The sequence below is a fragment of the Diabrotica virgifera genome, chromosome 5 (assembly GCF_917563875.1).
Source record: "Diabrotica virgifera virgifera chromosome 5, PGI_DIABVI_V3a".
NCBI classification, from domain to species: Eukaryota; Metazoa; Arthropoda; class Insecta; order Coleoptera; family Chrysomelidae; genus Diabrotica; species Diabrotica virgifera.
This window is the reverse complement of record NC_065447.1, coordinates 243,280,091-243,302,928: the sequence shown is the minus strand read 5'-3', so window position 1 is coordinate 243,302,928 and position 22,838 is coordinate 243,280,091. Positions and strand designations below refer to the sequence as shown.

At 33.6% G+C, this 22,838-nt stretch overlaps 2 protein-coding genes across 3 annotated transcripts in view; one reads left to right on the top strand and one right to left on the bottom strand.

Annotated features, from left to right (window-relative positions):
- Positions 1 to 13,245, top strand: part of LOC114325107 (poly(A) RNA polymerase gld-2 homolog A-like) — a 43,163-nt gene extending 29,918 nt beyond the window's left edge. For both annotated transcript variants that reach the window (XM_028273047.2, XM_028273046.2), the window contains exon 7: positions 1,619 to 13,245. In XM_028273047.2, the coding sequence (XP_028128848.1) occupies positions 1,619 to 2,076 (458 nt within the window). In that variant the 3' untranslated portion in view covers positions 2,077 to 13,245. The remainder of the gene's footprint in view (positions 1 to 1,618) is intronic.
- Positions 13,246 to 17,530: 4,285 nt separating this feature from the next.
- On the bottom strand, positions 17,531 to 22,655 carry LOC114325111 (CD2 antigen cytoplasmic tail-binding protein 2 homolog). The gene is made up of 2 exons (XM_028273051.2): positions 22,385 to 22,655; positions 17,531 to 18,492 (listed from the first exon to the last, which is right to left on the bottom strand). The coding sequence occupies exons 1-2, from the start codon at positions 22,536 to 22,538 to the stop codon at positions 17,648 to 17,650; spliced, it is 999 nt and encodes a 332-aa protein (XP_028128852.2). The 5' UTR covers positions 22,539 to 22,655; the 3' UTR covers positions 17,531 to 17,647.
- Positions 22,656 to 22,838: the final 183 nt, after the last annotated feature.

The following is a 22,838-nucleotide window of genomic DNA, read 5'->3' as shown; positions in this document are numbered from 1 at the left end:
TGCGTAGTCTAAATTACATTCAGTTTTGTCTGGATCTAATAATATAGCCGGCGTTAGATAAGCAAACTTATCCGTTAAATTCTGTAGCTGTTGAAAACGCTCACGAATTTCTACAATAACTCTATCTAACGAAGAAAACAGCTTTCGACTCAACTCATTTTCACAAGACAAGTTAGCATCTCTAGTTCCGTCATCAAAAATATGTTTTCTTGTTATGCGCCTCCGAGATTTTATGGAAATTCCAAGTTCTTTACACATATTTTTTTGCATAACCTACAGCACCATTCCTCTCTTTTCTCTGTCAATATCATCTGCAAAGCATTTACTTTCTGAGCGCACAATCTTATGTCAAGTCCTGAGATGTAACCAGGATGATCCTAAGGGTGGAGGGGGTACGTCTACTTGAAGGTCTCTAGGGGGTATGGAAAAATAATGGTGTTATCGTATAGAGCTCAAAGTAAATCTAAAAGGGGGGTTATAACCCCCAAAACCACCCCCTGGTTACGCCTATGGTCAAGTCCTCTTGTTTGTAAATATTTTTGTGCATCATTCACTTCATGTAGCACCGGTTGCGACAGGCCCAAAAAAACAAAGAAAGGAAAATGACTTTATCGAAACTAGTAAAGCACCTGCATCTGTCCTAGTGTGCCCCTTTCACCTGCCTCTGTCAGTTTTTCCAAAGTGACGAGAATGTCACGTTCTAAAGTGCCGAAAAAAGTTACTGAATCCACCTCAACTGAGGCAGCGTGTAAACAAACTAGGTTAAACGAATGATTTGAGCAAGGTACCTACGAATTCAGCTTTACTAAATCACAGCTACACAAAAATATAAAGGTTTATTATGTTATACAGGATATTTACAAAGTTATAACCAATTTTCTATGAAAATCGTAACAAGTTCAACTCCCTGTATAAATAAAAATAAACACCAAATAAACTGGTATAATTAACTTACGTATAAAAATTATTTTAGCAGTATTTTGTATATATCATGTTAACTAATATTTATTTTGCTAACCTGAATATATACTTTTATATGCATATTGTTTTATTACAATTAAGTTTGAAACATCTGAATAGTTTTGCTTCCCTTCCCCTTCCCTTAATAAAAATATTTTCTATCAAACAAACAACAAACACTAAAAATATCAAAATAGCCTGTACCAAAATATAAAGTCACCGCGCACGCTAAATAATGACGTCACTGGCTTGATGAAGTTTAATTCGCGTGTACCTAACTTTTTTATTTGCGTACACGTTAGCGTGTACCTAGACACAGCGTTTGTATTTACCAATTTTGCATCGAAGCCAAATTTCTTATGTACCTATATTTTTGTACACATTGAAACATATTTGCTCTGTTTCAGTATTTAAATGCATTCGAATCTTCTTTACAGATACTTTTTCTTCAGGAAGTACATTCTCACCGTCACGGACATAGTGTACTAACAACACTGTTATCGTACGCAATATTTTCAATCACATTGTTCCACGGACGCACATCACTATTCAAAATCATTAAAATACAGCAAACAACACTTTACACTCTACTGACTAACTACTTCCCAACTAAAACTAAGTAGTTCAGCGAATTTTTTGAATTTTTGTTAAATTGTAGGTGGAGTAGTTCCTCCAGTTCTGCCCTGTCTGCACGGATTGATCCCCGACAAGTTCAACTCTTTCACGGAAAACCACTCGATGGACGTCCAAGAAGAACTCCCCACCATCAAAGATTTCCAATCGGACAACAGCCTAAACCTAGCGGAACTTCTCATCGGCTTCTTCAGATACTACACCAACTACGACTTCAACCACTACGCCATATCGGTAAGAACGGGCTCCAGCCTGCCCATAGATGAGTGTAGATTCACGAAAGCCCCCAAAAACGATCCACACCAGTGGAAATTTCTATGCATCGAAGAACCGTTCGATCACACGAACACTGCTCGTTCGGTGTTCGATCTGGAATCGTTCAAGCTCATTAAAAACAGCATTACGGCCTCGTACGAAATACTCGTCAATACGAAAAATCTTTGTAGCATTCTCCCTGTGAACGGAAAATCCGAAGTAAGATGATACAGCGACAGTTTTGATCAAATTATTTTTTACTAAAGTAAAATCCCGCAGATCCTTAATTTACTATTGGAGTAAATCTTTCTGTCTTTTATATACAGTAGTACTTATTTCAATACCGATATGTGATAATAGTATTTTGATTCTGGTTTCTCCCCTTCGGGTTGTGAATTAAAACTGTTAAAGTGTCACTCGGGATACAAATCGATAATTTTGGAGCTCTCGTGCAATTACTATTGATAATTTTTGAGGAACTTTGACTCCGCTGAAAGTCGCAATAATTGTAGTAGTAATAAAAGACAATCTTCCTTTTAAATAATTTTAATAAAAAAAGCCACTTTACTTTATCATATATTACATATCAACTTAAAATATAATACTTAATCCATTCCGTCAAAGCTTATTTCGCAAAATTACCCCGCGACAAGACATTTTCAAAACGCCTTTGAAAATGCCCTGCAAGTCCCAAGCAATTTGATCTTTATAGGTTCTACAACCGATTTCGGAATCATTGTCGGTATGTCTTCAAATGAATCAAAAGATTGCCTCTCGTCCGTTGGACGGACAGCCGGGTGGGCGGCAATCTATAAATCGCGCTTAAGTGTCAATGTAATTTTTCATTAATCGTTTTAAAGCATATTTACCCTATACACCCTACACAATAGGTAAAGCCGCCTCTGAGTGGCAGTCTATTCATGCTGAAATGACAAACCAAACTAAAACATAAATCACTTGGCAGCTGTCATAATGGCCGTCAGTTAAAAACGTGTTGCCAACTCACATTTCTATACCTCTAACGGCCGGTTTCACAAAGTAAAGTTAACTTGTGGTTAAGAGATAACCAGAGGTTACCCCAAAATATGCGTTTTAGTTTCACGTCAACGGCGAAGTATGGTTAACTCACAGAATTTTTAACCAGAGGTTGGAGTGGGTTACCCTTATGGGTATACCCAGAAGGGTAACAATTATGAAACTGAAACGCATATTTTGGGGTAATTTTGAGGTTATCTCTTAACGACAAGTTAACTTTATTTTGTGAAACCGGTCGTAAAAAACACCCTTTTCTTTAATTGTCATCAACCTTATGCAAATAGTAAATTAGGGATCCCACAGATTTTATTTTGGTTTTTGAACATTCCGAATTTTTGATCGAGGCCATTTTTATAAGATATTTATTACTATATATATTCGGGAGAATGATTTAGGTATTTTTTGTGTGTATGTCTATTTTTTTGTTTGTGTTCAATAATTGACCACCACTACAGGAAGAAGTTGAATTGGAGTTTAATTTGCCTTTAATATCATTTATAAAACTCTGTTCAAAATCAAAATATAAAGTAATCAAACGGAAGAACCACTCGAAAGCGAATTTAATATCGTCAAATCTGATGTACTGTTTGTAAAGTAGCAGCTATTTCATATGTTTGTTATACATCAGATTTGTGAATATAGTCTTTTTACTACAAAACACTCTTAAGCCGATGCCGCAGTGCAGGATGCTAGATGGTGGCTTGGATGGTGGATTTTAAAGGTGGATGGTGGAGGGTCGCTGCATCCTGGACGCAGTGAAAGAGTGAAATGAAGTCAGAAGTCAGTATCCAACTGACTGCTGAGGAATCGTTTGTTTCATTTGTTACGTTACATTTGGTTTGTTTTTTAGGATACGTCATATAAGAGGTAAAACTCACTCACTAAACTTTTCAGAAAGTGGAGAAAAATCGACTTAAAGGCAAAAATTGTTTTTTAAATTCACCTGACTTGAATATTGGATTTTTGTTAATGCAACTGCAAAGAATAAATAAAACAGATATTTTAAGCCATGTTTCGTCACATAGTGGGTCTGCTGGGTGCCAAATTGCCCTTCTTTTATACACAGCACTTATTACGCTTTCCTCCATAGCGAGGCTATCCGGATGGATTATCAAACACGACTGATATGGGTGGATAGACGCCTGGCGGACCACTGGGTGGGTAGATGGTAGTGGGAGGCCACTGCGGCTACCGTCGTTGTATTATTCGTGGTATAAGTAGCTGGATGGTCGCCAGGCGGGTATCTACCATCCACCATCCTAGCAAACTTCCTGCACTGCGGCATCGGCCTTACTTCATTCAAGATTTCTGACGTCAGAGCATTGCCATAACCTTAAAATATGACTTTTCATCATAGGTATGTTTCTTGTACAGTGAGAAGCTAGGCATCATTACTTGTCAGAGATATTTTTCTTTGTTTTTGTTTATTGTACAAATAATATCTGTAATTCCTTGTTCTAATTAATGATGTCAATCGGTTTTCATTACTTGCTGAAATATATTAACAACAATATTATCATAGTGCATAGTCAATAAAATAGATCATTTAATATTTTAAGGCTAAAAATGTCAGATACATCCACTGAATAGTATTTAATACGACTAAAATAAAGGCTTTGAATTTGTTCCTGGATTTTTGAAACCTAACACTAAAAAATAAAAAATATCTACTACTTTATAGTTATTGACATAAAAATACGAATACATATTATTTTATAATGTTTCCAAAGCCTTTATTTCTTTATAAACAATCTTGTGCTATACCTACAATATTTTATCTTAGTAAATACTATGCAGTACATGCATCTGTCATTTTCAGCCTTAAAATATTAAATGATCTATTTTATTGATTATACACTATAAAAAATATGTAATGAAAACCTATTGACATCATTAATTATAATAAATAATTAATATTATAGATCTTATTTGTACAGTAAACAAGATCAAAGAAACATATCTCTGACAAGTAATGATGCCTATAACTGTACAAGAAACGTGCCTATGATGAAAAGTCATATTCATTTGGCAATGCTCTGATGTCAGAAATCTTGAATGACGTAAGCGTATTTTTGTAGTAAAAAGACTATACTTTCTTATATGTTTAAAAATCCTTGGATAGATAGTTTAAAAGTCAGTATTGAAATATCGAGATTTTATATAGAAACTTTTTGTTAGACAACTTCAATTTATTTAGGAAAATACTTTCCTGGGCTATTTTTATCATCATGAAAAAAATGGATTGTAATATGATAATGCAACTCTTTGTATTAATCTTTTTTAGATTTGCTCAATTTTTAATCACTATAGTAGTTTTTCTTTTTAATTTATAATATTTTTGGAACTGTCATTGATTTTTGTCATATATGCGATTGATTTGACATCATTAATCTAGCCTGAGTAAGAAAATCCATATATTTTTACTATATGTCTCTCATTAATTTTTCAACATAGTCTCCGTTTGTACAAGCTGTGCAAAACATTTTTTCTTGATGGGAAAAGGTTACACAGGACTAAATCAGGCAAAACAAAGCGTGGTCCATTAATTTGATGTCACTTAACGCCATCTATCGAAGGCTAAAATAATGTCAAATTTTTGTATTTGTGTAAAATCTTGTTCTCTTGACTTATTGCATTTTATGATACTATGAAGACACTTTGTTTTAGTAATTTTTTTAATGATCTGCAATTTTTGTCTTATATTAATATTTGAGCGGTCTGTATACAACCAAAACCATATTTGTTACCAGATATTGAAGTGTTGACATTGTCATTGAATGTCAGTTTAGTTTGATCTGACTTTATTTAATCGAGGAAAGTATTTTCTTTAGAACCCAGTGAGATAATACGGTCAATTTGTTGTTTTTAATATGTAGTTATTTATAAAACTAAAAAAAATCAAATAATTTAAAATACTCACTACGAAACATTTATAAAAAATCGTGGTGGGCGCAAAAAAATGTCAGTATTAGTTTATTTTTGTTTGTAGTATTAAGTTCAAATTTAAATAGCTATCGGACAAGTATAACGCGTGACTGGTTTCTACATAGAAGAAAATTATATGAAGTTCGTTAACAAAAACTTGCCGTGGTGTTTGACTAAATGTTCGTTCAGACGATGACAATGATACTGGTGTTGTACTTACGATTTCATAGGGAAATTACCTGACTTATTGAAACTTTGTTTGATCCTGTTCTCGGGATGTAGATCCTAACGGTAAATAGAAGCTATATATAAGCAATAGAAGCAGCAAATCCGGCTCGAAGGACCACATTAAGATATACAGGGTGTCCCCAAAAATAGTGCGTTCCTCTAAGGTATGGATATAATACACAATGTAGAATAAAAAAGTCCTATAACATTTTTTTCTAAAGTTTACCGTTTCCAAAAAAAAAATTACATTGTTCGCCATATAAGCGAACTTTTATTTTCATAAAATTAACTAATTTGGCATCACTGTGCAAGAACTGTTTGTGATTTAGTTTATTGACACCACAAATGTAGGTCAGACAGGTACACATGCAAAATAATTGTACCACCCCTTGTTTGAAAATCCAACAAAACAAGAATTTGTTTACAGAATCAGAGAAAAAAAAAGAATTTGTTTGTTTAGGAGGAAGACAGGGTTTAATGTAAATACTTATGGCTAAAATGCTGCAACTATTTTTTAATTGTGATTGTCTATGTTTAGATTTTTGTATACATAGTTGTCAGATTTCAATTTGCATACCAAAATGTTTAGTTTTTTAGCCAAACGGTTGCATTTAGAAAAAAATGTTATAAGACTTTTTTGCTCTACATGGTGCCTTCTACCTATACCTTTAAGGAACGGACTATTTTCGGGGACACCCTGTGTATGTTGTCACTTACGGCCTATTAATCACAACAATTATAAATTTTATTTGGCCTACTAAATACTGCAAATGATAAGCGTAAGGTTATATTATGTGTTGACGGGCGGAAAGTTTACATTCTTCTGTTTTCACTGCTACGATCACAGTTCACTATCGTCTGTGCGGAGGAAGAATTAAAATAGACACGGCGTTGCCAGGTCTCAAATAAAAGGGAAATACCTTTAAGGAACGCACTATTTTCGGGGACACCCTGTATATGTTGTCACTTACGGCCTATTAATCACAACAATTATAAATTTTATTTGGCCTACTAAATACTGCAAATGATAAGCGTAAGGTTATATTATGTGTTGACGGGCGGAAAGTTTACATTCTTCTGTTTTCACTGCTACGATCACAGTTCACTATCGTCTGTGCGGAGGAAGAATTAAAATAGACACGGCGTTGCCAGGTCTCAAATAAAAGGGAAATGCCCAGTATTTAACGTAGCATGATCGAAAACCAACAAAAAATCTTCATGCAGTGGTAGATCTAGGCATCAAATAACCATATTTAATGCCACACCAGGCTTAACCATATTTCATTGTTTAACATTAAGTCTATTACTATTGTAGTTACGCGCCACTGTTACCTGCTTTAACGGGAATCTCGTTTTTTTGAAGTTGTACTTCTTTAGGCGCGATTGGGAGTGCATTTTTAATTCCGTGCGCATGCGCACACAGACAGTATGCAGTTCGTTGCTAAATTTTTTAAGTTATGTATCAGTCCAAAAAGGGTGTGGAAAGAATATATTAGTGTTTTTAGTAAATATATTTATTATAATTTTTGTGTCTTTGGATTTGTCTTCCTCGGGAATAAGATAGTAAGTAATATTTAAAGTATTTTTATACTTCACTTGATATTTTTTGTCACTATGTCTGGAAATCTTGTAATCCGTAAAAACAAAGGGAGTATAGCTCAGTGGTAGAGCGTTCGACTGGAGATCGAGAGGTCCCCGATTCGAATCCGTGTTTTCTATTTTTTTTATTTTTGGTATTGTTTTAATAAACATTTTTGGAAAGTAGTAAGTAAAAATTTGTTTAATCTTTAAATAAAATACAAATGACCTGTTGAAAGTATATTTATTTCGTTGAAATCATATAATAGAAGTACACACACATTCTTTTTTATAATATATGTGTTACATATAATGTAACACATTAAATATAATTCTACGCTGTCAGCTATAACGGATTTTTACATTTTTAGAAAGTAGTCAGCATTTCGATGTTTTAGCTTTCAATGTTTTACACAGTAAAAAGCAACATGATGAAAAGAGAGTGCCAGTTAATAAGTATCTCATAGTACTGGTTTTTCACAATAGGATTTTTGTGTTTCGTTTGAGTGACTGTCATTATCGTGAATCCCTGATGATATTTTTGAATATTTTTGTTAGCGTAGGCTTCATAAAAAAGATATCGTTAGTAGCTGAATATCACAAATACATTTCGATTTACTATATTTACTTAAAAAAAAAACGACTAAGATCCTTTATAAAAGGTATATTTGTTAAAATCCCTAAAAAGGGCTACATCACAGAACTAGTTTTCGATTGGATGACCAATCATCATCAGTGCTTACGTGATCTAACATGCTTACCACCAAAATACAATATTATAAAAATATATGGGTAAAAACCCTTTAAAAGTGATCCGTCAAGGAAACATAGATGAAATCTGTGAATTTAAACATGGATGTTCAAAATATTCCATGTAATATGCTCTAGGTACTATCTGAGCTCTAAATCGACTTGTTCACATATTGACTGTCCGGTGACAAGTGCCAGTGACATATTTCATCTGTTTCCTTGACGGATCACTTTTAAAGGATTTTTACCCATATATTTTTATATTATTGTATTTTGGTGGTTAGCATGTTAGATCACGTAAGCACTGATGATGATTGGTCATCCAATCGTAAACTGGTTCTGTGATGTAGCCCTTTTTAGGGATGTTTAATGATATACCTTTTATAAAGGATCTTAGTCGTTTTTTGTATTATATGGTATACAGCCAACTACAGTAAAACTTTTTCCTTGTGGATTTTTATACTTACTTTAGTTTCTGAGCACCGTATTGGGCTGTGTTCAATGCTAGTTGGTTGCCTGTTCATAGGTCATCGAGAGTGCATCTATGTGGGCAATTTGAGTAGGCTAGTAGAGGTTCCATGTTCTGTATATTTCCTTAGGCACACTTATCGTCATACCCGTTCAGCAGACCCCATTTAATAAGGTTTGACTTGGTCGGTGATAAAGGTTCAGCATGTGCCACGTCGACCAGTCGCTTGAATCCCGCTTTGTGGAGTTTCTGTTAGTGGATAACAGGGTAGTGGTTCGTCTAACAGGGTGCTAAGGAAAGGCTTTCTTGATTGCCAGGATACTGCTCTGTTTTGTTTGGATCTTTCGGTGAATTCGTGGGCCGTTCATACAACCAGTAATGAGTCTGAAGTTTCGTTCAGACTGACATTTACTTTCATGGCGTGCGCAGATCTCTTCAATACCGGGCATGCGTATTCCGCCATTGAGAAGCATAGCGCCTGCGCTGTTGATCTTACTACTGTGGATTTGGTGCTTAATTTACTATTTATGTTCTCTTAAAAGGTTATTACGCGCATCCACCGTCTTTCGGGTTTTTTTCACAGCGGAACCTGTATGTTAATGTGGTATATTGGATTTTCTGTGTGCTCTAGCTAGGTGTTATTCCAAGTGATGTTGAGTTTCCTTTTGGCCAGTCGGAATTAAAAGTGGAAAGAAGGTCGATTTACTACATTTTGCTATTAGCAAAATCATTTTATCTACCTACCATCAAATATACGTAGCTTACACTTTTATTTCATTATACCGTGAACTGAATCGACTACTATCACTTCTTTATGTGAGTTTCATCGGCTTCCAAATGACATACAACTGCTAAGTTACCGATAAAATTCTTTGATCTGGAAGTCGATACGTCAAATAAAGCAGTTTTTCAAATATTACAGCTGTAGTTTATTTCGTTACGTCATTGTTACTGTCTGAACGAACCTGAAGATCTTTTTTGCGGCTCTAGTCTTAGGATATTTATGGTTCTGAAAATGTGCAATATAACGTTAATCTGTTTATTCGTTATACTTTTCTGATAGAACCTCTTTAGCTTTACGCTTAACTTTGCGGGATGAGATCCCGTGAAAACTGTAAAAGATACATATCATACAACGGGTGCGTTTCCCTAAAAACAATATTAAGCAACGATAATATACATTGATGATATATTTGTTTATGTTGAACGTTATGAGATTATATTTTTTATCGTTGCGTGTATGATACATTACTCAGTGTTTTCAGATGTTTATACATTGGTGTAGATAATTCTTAAAAAAATGTGATGTTACCCTCAACTCAAACGCGACGAAATTTGGCAACAGCCTTAGAACTCTAGTTACCAGTCACACCATACTACGTTTCGCGGTCACTTTGTAGTACAGACTCTTATAAAGAACAGTGTTCCGCGGAATAATAACTTACCTACATTTAGCTTTTCAGCAGTACTCTAACATTTTAAACATCAGTTTAAGTTTAAGACAGATTCAATAGTAAATTTTTAGACTATAAAGTTAGGTTAAGAACAATAAAAAATTGATATCGGTACCCACGAAAAATAATTCATTGTGGACCTAATTATAGACAGTAAGGTAGAATTGTTTCCGCCTACTTAAAACCGGCAACAGTGAGCTCCAAGGTTCCATAAGATTTACATAGCTCTATGCTTTGCATACTGCAAAAAGACTGCGAAATGCGCTATAGTAATCATTTTGTAGCAATCAACCTCGGAATATTACCAGTATATTGCCACATTTCGTCCCAGCAAACAAATGAGAAAATATAAACCTACAGTAGATCAGTTTTAGAAAAGATCCTTGAATTAAATGTGTAACAAATCAGTAATATTGTTAAATATCTAGCCTAGTTAATTTTTAGTGAATAATTTTTGTGAATCGTCATTATTAGAGGGTAGCACAAAATACAAAAAAAAAATATTTATATAGTTGTAAGGATTTCATTTGTGATTAAACCTATTTTGATCTCAAAAATGGTGATTTAGCTGCTAAGCGTTTTTGCCGATTTCTTTATATTTCAAACATATTCTGGAATTTGTAAAAAGCCACTAATTATAGGGGTGTGAAGAAACAAGAAACGAAAACTTACTATAAAAAGACAAATTAAAAGGGATTTCTGTAATCTGAAGAGCTAACCAATTTGCCTCCACCCAGTAAGTTGTTCATTATCAACATTTTTTCGGTTATTTTCCATGATTTTACTAAATTTCCTTCCAACCATGTACAGTACGCCCAGGATAGCAATAGACGTGGGTTGCAAGCAAACCGGTGGAGGGATGCAAAATTAAATAATCTGTTTTTTAGCAGCTCCTTCTCGTTGAGCGAATTTTAACACTGAGAGTATTATTTCACGAGCTATTCAAACTTTTTCGCTTCAATTTATATGGTTGATACATTTTTAGATTAAATAAACAAAGATTTAAAAGCACTATTGTTAAAAATTATTAACAATTGAGATTTTACACAAAATTTGTCAACATCGCGAATCGTTTCTACAGTGAAACTATCGACAAAAATATCTGGGCGGTTCTCGATCAACTGAGCGCTCTATGCCCTAATTTGTAATCTGCTAGCGGACACAATATGCTCACGTCTATTCGTATTCTGGTTGACCTGTACCTTTATACTAAAAAACTTGAAAAAAGGAGTCCGAAGCAACATGAAAAGTAAAATTACTACAAAAGAATCAAATTATAATTAAACTTTTATGATTTGAAGACCTAATCAATTTGCCTTGAGCCTGTAATTCCTTCATTAACAACATTTGTCGGATATTTTATCAAATTACCTTCAAGCCATATGGGCGTGGTAAAACTGCCTATTTGAAATTTTAGTTTCTCAGCAGTTTTTCGGTAACAAGATACCAAATAAATTTTTGACATTTACGATGATATTTTTCATCGTTTTAGTAGAATCAGTTTGAGGGATTCTTGAGCCATTTTAACTGATACACAATAATAAATATCGTCGGCCTCATATGAAAAGTGCCTAAGTCCCAATTAACAAATTTTACAGGAGACGAAAAAACTGATTTAAAGAATGATTTTGACTTAAAACTTTATCTTATTTGACACAGTTACTTAGAATAGTGTCCATCAGCCTTCTCATAAAGATAGATCTATTTTTAAAATAGATATTACTTTAAAAATGAGGTTAGGCAACTTTCATTTTTGATTTAAGGAAAAATGTTGGAGTTAGACACATTTAATACCGAAAATCATGAAGAAATAGGCGTAACTCCATAAGAAGTCTCCAAAAATAAACTGTGAAAAATGCTTAAGTCCCACCAGAAAAACGAATGTGAGGGTTTAAGGATAATAATGCTACTTAAATATAATTAACACAAAAACTATAATAATATGATCAAATTGAACTTACCTTCAATAAGTTTACACTATTTCCTTAAAGATATGTTAGTTTATATTATGTAATACTTTTCTTGAAGAAATAACACAGCAGCGCAGCAAAAGTACATCTAACCTCAATGACACTGATGGAATTTGGCAAGTTTCATGTGATTCACCAACACCGTGGAGTTGGGTAGAATTCTTTTTTGTGGTTCTAGCGACATCTATTGACTTTTTTGTCTTGCTATGCATGCGTACCATAAAAGAGTACTCAGACGGCGCAAAAATTTATTTTGGGACTTAGGCACTTTTCATATGAGACCGACGATATGGCCTACTAGATTACCATTGCCTAAATGTAATGTCAATTTGAGTAATATTCATCACATTGAACTAATTCCAGAATATGTCTGAATTTGTGGCAAAGATTGTGTTAAATAAAGAAAATAAAAAGTCACTACGTGCCAAAAATGTCTAGTACTACGAAAAGGGGGCCCTAATATTGTTAAAAATAATTTTGTTACATTCTACAATATACCATGACTTCGTTGGCCTTTTAGGCTTTTCAAGACTTTTATCCACATCTGCTTTGAATATGTTAAGACTGTTTTATAGAAGAACAAGTCAAATATACTCGTATTGTTCTTCACATTAGTCACAAAATAACGTATTACGGCTCCTAAATTCGTAGACTTAATTCTAAACCTACTATAAATTTATTAGACAATATTTAAAGTCGAATACAATAATTGTAAACAATAATATAAAACTTAATATATATCATTTTTATAATTTTTTCCAAATCAACCGAACGAATATTTTTTTACTAATGTGTTCATTTAAAAACGGCCATTGGTGAAAGGTATTCGGGCGCCCTAGTATTTCTACTTCTAGATTAAAATTTATAAATTACTTCTTTGTAAAACTCGAGAAGTTGATTTTTTAAGTTTAACTTCTCGGGTTCGTTTCCAAATATGTATGAAATTATTCAATAAAGTCAAATAAATATTGTATTTCTTTCTTAAAAATCTGTTTTATTTGATTTCCAAAACAAGTGCCCTTTCTACCTAATACCGAGCATAATCACATAAAAATTAAACTGTTCGTCGGCCTAATGTGAAATATGCGTAAGTCCAAAATACCTGATTTTACTGCAGAGATAAAAAACTTTATAAGTGTGCATAACTCCACTTGTATACAACTAAATGTGAAAATTGCATAACTCCGTAAACAATTTAAATTCACGTTTTTAGTGATCAATTTATTTAATTATTAAACAATATGTTGTGTCATGTACCCTGTAGGTACTCACCCTTTTACCAGTGGCGGCTGGTCAGGGTCGGCAGTGCCGACCCACACATTATGGACACATTAATAGATTTTTGTTAAATATTTATTTTAATTATATCAGAGGTAATGCAGACTCAATTGTATTTATTGTTTTTAAAAGAATTCGATCGACCCGATACGTTAAGGGCCGGTTGTTCGAACGCTAATCAACATTGATCACTATCAAATATTTAATTACTGTCACAACTGTCAATGTCAACTTTGGTTGGGTTGATGAAAACATAGTTAATTATAATTATGAGATTAGTTAGTCAATTAACATAACAATTATTAACATAATTGATTAACTAATTTCATAATTGTCATCAATAATTAATATGTTTTCGGCAACCCAACCAAAGTTGACATTGACAGTTGTGACAGTAATTAAGTATTTGATAGTGATCAATGTTGATTAGCGTTCGAACAACCGGCCCTAAGTGATCCCTGTGCGCTGTGCGTAAGAGACTTTTCAAATTAATGATCATATAGCCATGCACCCGATTGCGATAGGCCCGCTTCGCCAAGCCGTCCCCAGATTGAAGATTTGATTGTAATAAGAAGCTATGGAATATTAGCCGATAGGCAACTAATTATACATTCCCCGTATTCATTTGAATGGCAAGTCCGGCAGATACCAATTTGCCGATCGGTGATCTGCAAACGCCAGCAATGCACGTACCTTGCTAGAGCGCCCGGGATGAAATTATGAAATAAGTAGTTTTACGTCGTTTAATTATTGATATTGTAGTTTTTTTAAGTTGCCAGGAACTACCATTTAGGGGACAGGATGAATCGGAGCATTCGTTAAATCAAGTTAATTATAGAGAACAAATAAAATTGTTTAACAAATACGATCTGGAATTTTCTAATTTACTTTCTGTCTCGAAGAGATTTAGCGGCGTACCTAAAACAGCACAGAATGAAAGAATCAATTAGTAGTTATATTTTGATCCTTTTCGGTAGAAGTAGACGAAACTACTGATAGAGGTAACATGTCATTCACAATTATCAATTGTTCTTCGATACGCGTTACGTCTAATATTTATGAGAGGTTTTTAGGTTTTCAAACGTGAGTAGAAGCCATAAGACAGAATATATTTTTGATGTTTTAAAGGACAGATTAAAATTTTTTATATCAAAAATAAATTGGTATGGCAAACTTATGACGGCGCTGCCTTGATGTCCGGTGAATTGTATGGTCTCCAGGTAAAAGTTAAAACTATTGCACCCCCGCTTTATTTACTCACTGTCATAAGTCATTTACCTCTTTGACGATTCAAAATTGAATCATATGAAAACTCATTTACACGTGGTATATTGGATTTATATGCTAGGTACCTAAGGAACTTTCTCTGCATCTGCTCAATTCTGTGAATGTGTGAAGTATAATGGGGGCTCCAAACTGAAGAACAATATTTCAACAAAGGCCTGACAAGACTACAGTACAGCAATCTAATAGCATTAATACTCCTAAAGTCATGTGTGCTTCGCTTAATGAATCCAAGCATCCTAAGTCCTCTAGTAACTATGATGTCACTGTGATTGACAAAAGAGAGTGTGGAGTCCATTGTAACTCCAAGGTCCCTAATAGATGAGACTTGGGACAATGGTGCCCCTTTAATACTGGAAATGGGAAGACAAAGTAGATTAGGATGCCAAAAACGCGTGCATGGAAAAGAACAGAGTACATAAATCGAGATGATTGGAGAAGCTTGCTGAATGAGGCCAAGGCCCAATATGGGCTGTAGTGCGATTGGATGAATAGATCATGCAAAACAGTGAGATGGTGGAGCACATGAAGGAAATGCCATAATTATACAGGGTGTCCCGAAAAGATTGGTCATAAATTATACCACAGATTCTGGGATTAAAAATATGTTGATTGAACCTAACTTACCTTAGTACAAATGTGCACATAAAAAAAGTTATAGCCCTTTGAAGTTACAAAATTAGAATAAATTTTTTTCAATATTTCGAAAACTATTATAGATTTTTTGATTGAAAATAGACGTGTGGCATTCTTATGGTAGGAACATCTTAACAAAAAATTATAGTGAAATTTGTGCACCCCATAAAAATTTTATGGGGGTTTTGTTCCCTTAAACCCCCCTAAACTTTTGTGTATATTCGTATTAAATTATTGGTAAAGTATTATTAGTTAAAAAAGTGTTTTTAAAACTTTTTGTTTCCTAGTACTTTCTCGAAAAGCTAGTTTTTATCGAGATATTTTGAGTATTTGTCAAATCCACCACCTATTTGTATATGGTTAAGTACGATTATAGAGACCTGGTAATATGAAAAATCTATAATTTACATTTTTATAATATGAAAATATATTAAGAGGCAAAAAAGTTTTAAAAACACTGTGCTTAACTATAATGGTACCCCAATAAAAGTTTAATTGGAACGTACACAAACATTTGGGGGGTTTAAAGGAACGAAACCCCATACAATCTTTATGTAAACATATTAAAAAGAAGCCTCATCTCGATAAAAACTGGTTTATTGAAAAAAGACTAAGGGGCAAAAAAGTTTTAAAAATATCGTGTCTAACTATTGGTACCACAATAATAATTTAATTGGAAACGTACACAAAAGTTTAAGAGGGGTTTAAGGGAACAAAACCCCATAAAATTTTTATAGGGTGCACATATTTCACTATAATTTTTTATTAAGATGCTCCTGCCACAACAATGCCACATGCCTATTTTCAATAAAAAATCTCTAATAGTTTTCGAAATATTGGAAAAAATTGATTTTCATTTTGTAACTTTAAAGGGCTATAACTCTTTTTGTGTGCACATTTATACTAAGGTAAGTTAGGTTCAATCAACATATTTTTGACCCCAGAATCTATGGTATAATTTATGACCAATATTTTCGGGACACCCTGTTTATGTGATCCCATCAAACATTTTGAAAGGGAGAAATACACCAAGGATTACCTATAAGAAACGAGCCTAAAAACTGAAGAACATGACTGATAACATTATCTCCCATCTGCCCATGCCCATCTAAACATGCCAACAAAAAAGAACAATTCTAGGAATATTTTATTCACTGCCGTTGGAGATTGAAATTTAAAACACCCAAATATGGGGCTCTAGACCAGTGGTTCCCAACCTTTTATGTCGGGCGACCCACCTTCTGCTGTTTTTTCATATTCGCGACCCATCCCTCATATATGATGATCGAATAAAATAAAGAACACGGTCACTGTATGCTACTCAGCTACTTTCTGAGCCACGCCGCGACCCATCGGTTGGGAAACGCTGCTCTAGACTAACAACACTAAAAGGCATAGAACCTTAAGGATTCCTGAGCTTGAACACACAAGGACCATGTAGAATCGTTTAATCAATTTATCTTTCACCTCAGGATCATACAGTATATGAGTAAAGACTGTTGTTTTCGCCCGTCAGTTCATTCACCTACAGCCTTTCCCCTCACCAGATAAAGGTATGTTGGGATGGAAAAATATCAATAATATAACTTATAAATATTTAGAACAATTTTTTAACCAATAGTGATGTACCTCAATGAAACTCTTATTCTTTCTTTCTTTCTCCCCTTCCTTATACCCTTTCAGGTGTCGAATTTGGGTTTAGTTTAGCTACATATTGACCCATCTCTTCCATTCTTTTCTGTCTTGTGCTATTAGTTTCATTTCTTCAAGCGTTTTCTGTTTAATATTTCCCGAACCTACTATTTGCTGTATCCATTTTTTCCTTGTTTTGTAAATTGCTTGGTCTGCTTTTTTCCTTGTTAGTCTACTAGGTTTCATTTTCATCAGATGTCCATACCACTTTAATTGTCTCTTTATTATTTTATTCATTATTGGTTCCAGTTTAGTTATCCCTCTTATTGCCTCATTTCTTATTCTATCCCATTTGGTCTTTCCGGCTATAGCTCGTAAATATCTCATCTCAATTACATTTGTCCTACTATTATGCTTTTTCTGTAAAGTCCAATTAAAAACTCTTATTCAAAAATTTCTTTTTATTAAATCAATAAAGTATTCAGAATTTTAATAGTATAAAATCATAAACATATTTACAAATGCATAAATGTAAATAATAAAATTCAACAAATAATTATTTATTCATACAATTCAAAATCTATTCTACTCGAAGAATAAAAATTGGAATCTTCTCCACACTTTCTAACCATTACCCCACTTTTAAAGTAATTTTCTTGCGACCATTTCACCATTTGTGAAGTAGAATACGGTCCTTGTACGTCTTCATCCTCAATTTTCCATTTTAATTCCCACATTAATGGTGCTGTTGCTTTGGGAACATCTGTATCATCATGTTCCTCTTTGTTACTCGAAGTTGTTACTATCTTTGCCTTCTCCTTCTCATCAAAATCATCAGCATACATATCTAGTTCAGCTTCTTTGACAACTTTCTGTTTTTTATTTTCACTAGCGTCAACTTTACTTTTTATATGCTCGTAAGTTTCCTGATAAACATCCATATTACCTAGCTTTGTTAAAATTTCATTTGCTAGTTCAGTGAGGTCTGTAACATCTTTAGAGCTAGTTAAAGTTCCAGCCTTTTTACGTTTTAGCCTTTCTACACTTGATAATTTCATATCAGCACCCCCTAAGCGTTTTAACGCTTTATTAACGGTCTCTTTGGGATTCATATAGTTCAACATTTTTTTGTATGAACCAATTTCATCAAAATGTTCGTCATCAGTTTCAGAATCACTTTCAGCACCCAAGCCTTCTTCATATACTTTGTACTTTTTGTCATTTCCTGCGTTTTCTTTAATTTTCTGCCAGTCGATGTTGTCAAGCCAACTGTCTTTTATTTCTTTTTCATTGTTCCAAATAAAATGACCGTCCTTATCAAAATGACCTTCTTCCATTTCCTCATTCATGTTAAATGCTGTCATTTTTTGTTCTCCATCTTGTCTAGCTATTCCGTCTTCCTCTCCTAAAAAAATGAAGGCAATATATATTAAGTTCCCCTTAATAAATTTACTTAATATCAAAAATTATATTACTAATTCTTTTATTATATCTATTAGATTATTGAAAAATTAACCAGCAAAACAATAATACAAGATCTAAGAGTATACAGACAAGCAGATTGTGCAAATAACCAATGGTTAGTACTAGAGAAATTAATATACAGGGGAATATGACAAAAACACAATATCTAAAGACATGCGATGCAAAAAATCGAAAATGCCAGGTTAACATGTTAAATGCCAAACTATGTTTTGCGTGGAGCCGTAAAAAATGACGGTCTATAATACAGTCTATAATGAATAATATCTATACACACAGTGCCCTGGACTCTACTACTGTGTATTTTATACACAAAGCACTTAAGGTGTTAAAGTAGAACTTTTACAACAATTAGCTTTGAACGAAGCAAGAAATGCTTGGAACACTATATCCGAAGCTACAGAATATGGTACAGATGAACAAACAATGGATCCCATTTTACACTGTCTGCAGCGGTTCTGACAAGTTCTACTGTTGTTTTCACTCCACTGCTTTAAATTTTTCAACCAGTATGTGGGTCGTCTCCCTGATCCTCTTTTTCCTTTCACCAGTCCTTGTATATCCAATCGCATCAACTCATATCTTTCATTTTTTAGTAGGTATGTGACCAAAGTAGATCATTTTTTTTTGCAAAGCTGGCAAGTCTTTTTTCAGTTGCGTCCGTAATTGTCCAGGCCTCAACTTTATATATAAGAGGACAGAGAATATGTAACATCTCAATATTCTAGTTCTAATTTCTATTCCCAGTTTTCCATTACATAATACTGATTTCATTTTATTTGAAAGTGCTTTTGGGAATGCGTAGTTTTGTTTCAAGGCTGTGGTCCCATTGTTTCCAGAACTCCAGGAACACGAGAAAAGAGTATGTTACCCTCAGATAGTGATGTAAGAAGAGAATATACTCAAGAGAATATTCTCGAGAACGAGAATATTCTCGGCCAGAAAATTCTCTGCGAGAATTTTCTATATTTACAAAAACTAGACATGGGTCAAATTATTATTATTTAAAAAATATGTATATTGTTTTTGCCAATTCACCTTATATATTTTTTGCATCTTAAACATTATTATTGTTGAAGCCCAAACACCTACAGTTCACCAAATATAGCTGCAAGTGTGAAAACGTGTGACGATCATGATGCGCATTCGTCAAACTACGGACCTTACACTCACAATGACGGTCCAGACTGTTTGTATGTGCGTTCTCACTTCATTGTTAGTACAGGCAATGGGAATTTCACAATTTCAGCTATATTTGGTGAACTGTACTTGCCACTCCGCTCATGAAATGCTTTTTCACTTTGGCCGGCCGGGGAATCACGCGATTTTAGTTAAAATCCCTCAAAATCGAAGTATTCAGGGCTGGGGAATCCCATGAACCACTAGCTAGGGTGTTTACAGTGTCAGTATTTATTGTTTTGGTGCCATATTAATGTGCAAATATTTAGAATGGTGTTCATGACACGGTTCATGGTGTTTATGTATGGTTTGAAATATTTAAATTTTTTTTATTATTTCAAATAAAAGTGCATACTTTCAAGAATACTCTCTGAAAATTTCAAAATAATCGGAGTAAAATTACCAGAGATACAGCGTGTTTGAATATTCCTACCTTCGACTCGCTTTGCCGAGACTTCGCGCTAGCACACGTGAGCGTAGTGAGAAATGTTAAACAACTGTTCGTCTTCTCTTGTGTAGATTACTCCTCGATTCAAAAAATATATTTCAATGTGCATCACTTTACGATTTGGCAGACAAATAAGATGAAGATGCAGTTGTCAAAACATTAAAAGTATTTTTCTCAAAACTACTTCTTCAAATGCGGTGGACATTGTAACTGAAAAACTACTCGGCCCATCTACCTGATATTTTGCACATATTGTCTTGAGACATTTCATGAGGTAACAACGTCGAGATATTTTTCTTTTTTTGCTTATTTTTTGTTCAACAATAATAAATCTGTTGATTTTCACAAAATTTTTACCAAAAATTTCAATTTTTTGATTTCTGAGCGATGCCAAAAATTCAAAAATCATTAAAAATAAAAAAACTCGACGTTGTGGCCTCGTAAAACTCATAAGCTAATTAAATATTTTTGAATTTTTTGTTTCGTATGATCTAGTGATGAGTTCTGATGTCCACCGCAAAATCCATTTTTTTGTGAGCTGCCTGTCAAAATTTGTCACCAATGGCTTACTTTTCAATATGTTGGATTGAATTTTTTTCTAAATATTCTTTGAATTGTACTTAATATGTTTATTTAATTTAAAAATAAAATAACTGTACCATAGCTTCGAAAAAAATTCACAAAAATGTGCTTGATATGTTGATTTTAAACCATACCCCCCCCCCCCTTAAGCAGAGAAGAACAAGTTGAGGGAACTGAGTTTATAGATAATTTAGCAACTTTAAAATATGGTGACTCGGCTGAAATAATGGCAGATATGGCACTTTATTGGCCCAAGGAGGGATTTTTGGAAAATCATATGTTGTAAAATCAATTGAAAAACTAGACCCAATCGTATGGTGGAAAGGTACATGTTTCGGAACAAAATGAACTAAAATAGCAGTTGATATATTAAGCATGCCTTCATCCAGTACAGCCACTGAAAGAAGTTTCAGTTCTTATGGTTTTTTTTTATCCACTCCTCTAAAAGAAACCGGCTTACTGCTAAATTCTGTATGAGTGAGTTGGCGACTCGTGAAAAACAAAATCCCACAACTTCTTTATCAGTACATTGAAGTGCAGAATGTAGATGACCAGGATGAGCTAATGATGGAAATAGATTCTGAATCTAAGGCCTCATCTTTTTCACATTAGATCACTACATCCATTATTCGGTGTTAAGAAGAAAATTTCATTTTTTTATCAAATAAATTTTGTGTTTTCTGTTGTTTTTGTATTTTTTTTTTATCAGAGAAGTTGACTGGAAGAATAGAGTGCTGTGGAGGATGAAAATGGGGAACTCATAATGAGAAAAAGACGAAGAAGAAAAAATCTCCATACAGTAGAACCTTGATTATCCGTCAGGGCACCGGACCAAGGGTCGGAAAAGACGGTTAACAGAACATTAAAAAAAATTAAAAATTCACAGTACAATTCTCAAATTTCATTTGTTTGGTTTGTTTGACAATATAAGAGGGATTTGTGTTTGTACAATCGAATCAATTTAAAATATTCTGAAATCTTTGTTTGTTTTACTATTGCTTCACATTTTGCGACGGCTGAATTTCTTAATCAGCACAAGATCATGCAATCTACTTTATTGGCTTCTTCTTGTTGAGAATACCACTCGATGAATTATTGCATATGCGATGCAGCTTCTCTAGATTATTTACGCAAATCTTTATCAGTTACAATAGATACATCAACATAGCTACAGTCAAATTCCAAGTCTGTGTCAGCTTCTGAATCTGTTTGGTCCACCTTTGTTGCCATTTCAACGATTTCTTTATCTGTCAGCAATGAATAGCCGTTTGTGTCTTCATCACAAATCAGATTAACTTTTTTTTTTAACTTTTTTACATTAAAATTTTTGCTTATGTAGTCAATATAACTTCTGTATGTACCCTGATGGTTAACAGAGGTGACAGTTAATGGAGAGACGGATAATCGAGGCTCCACTGTACTAACAAATATATATGGAAGATTTATGATAAAAGTACAAGAGGCAGAGCTAAAAGAAGCTTCAGAAAAGTTACAGAGGCACCAGAAAATACATATGGACTCTGATCAAATTCAAGCTAAATTATTTTTCCATTTAATATATTCAAGGCCACTAACACAATAACATAACATAATTAAGATAAATTACCCTCGATATCATCAGTATTTAAGACATTATCCTCTTCAATCTCGTCATCTTCCTCATCACTATCTAAAGTATGTTTTTTGTTAGTTTGACGTCCAGTATCTTTAGTTGTAAATTTTGTATCGCTAAAAGCGCTATCGTAGTTTCTTTTGGACATATTTTCAACAGAGTGGAAAATTGGTTAAAGATTTTTATCAAAACTTAATTATATGTTTGTGGAAAACCAGCTAATAAAAATGAAATATGAAATGTAAACAAAAACTGGAGGGGATGGAGGAAAAATGTCATTTTTATTTTTGTCTTTAATATTGTTGGCATTCAACCACTAAAAATCCTAATTCACAATTTCACGAAATTTATGACATAAAATTATTAAAATTATACATTTAAATCAGTTAAATTCACAAGAACAAATAATATTTAGGATTAGCAATAACTGTTACAAATTTAATATATT

Bases quoted from the DNA above. Each gene is read 5' to 3' on its own strand.
- LOC114325111 (XM_028273051.2), bottom strand. From the start codon at position 22,538: ATGTCCAAAAGAAACTACGATAGCGCTTTTAGCGATACAAAATTTACA. The intron at 18,493-22,384 runs GTAATTTATCTT...TCATTTTTTTAG, and splicing joins AAATACTGATGATATCGAGG to GAGAGGAAGACGGAATAGCT.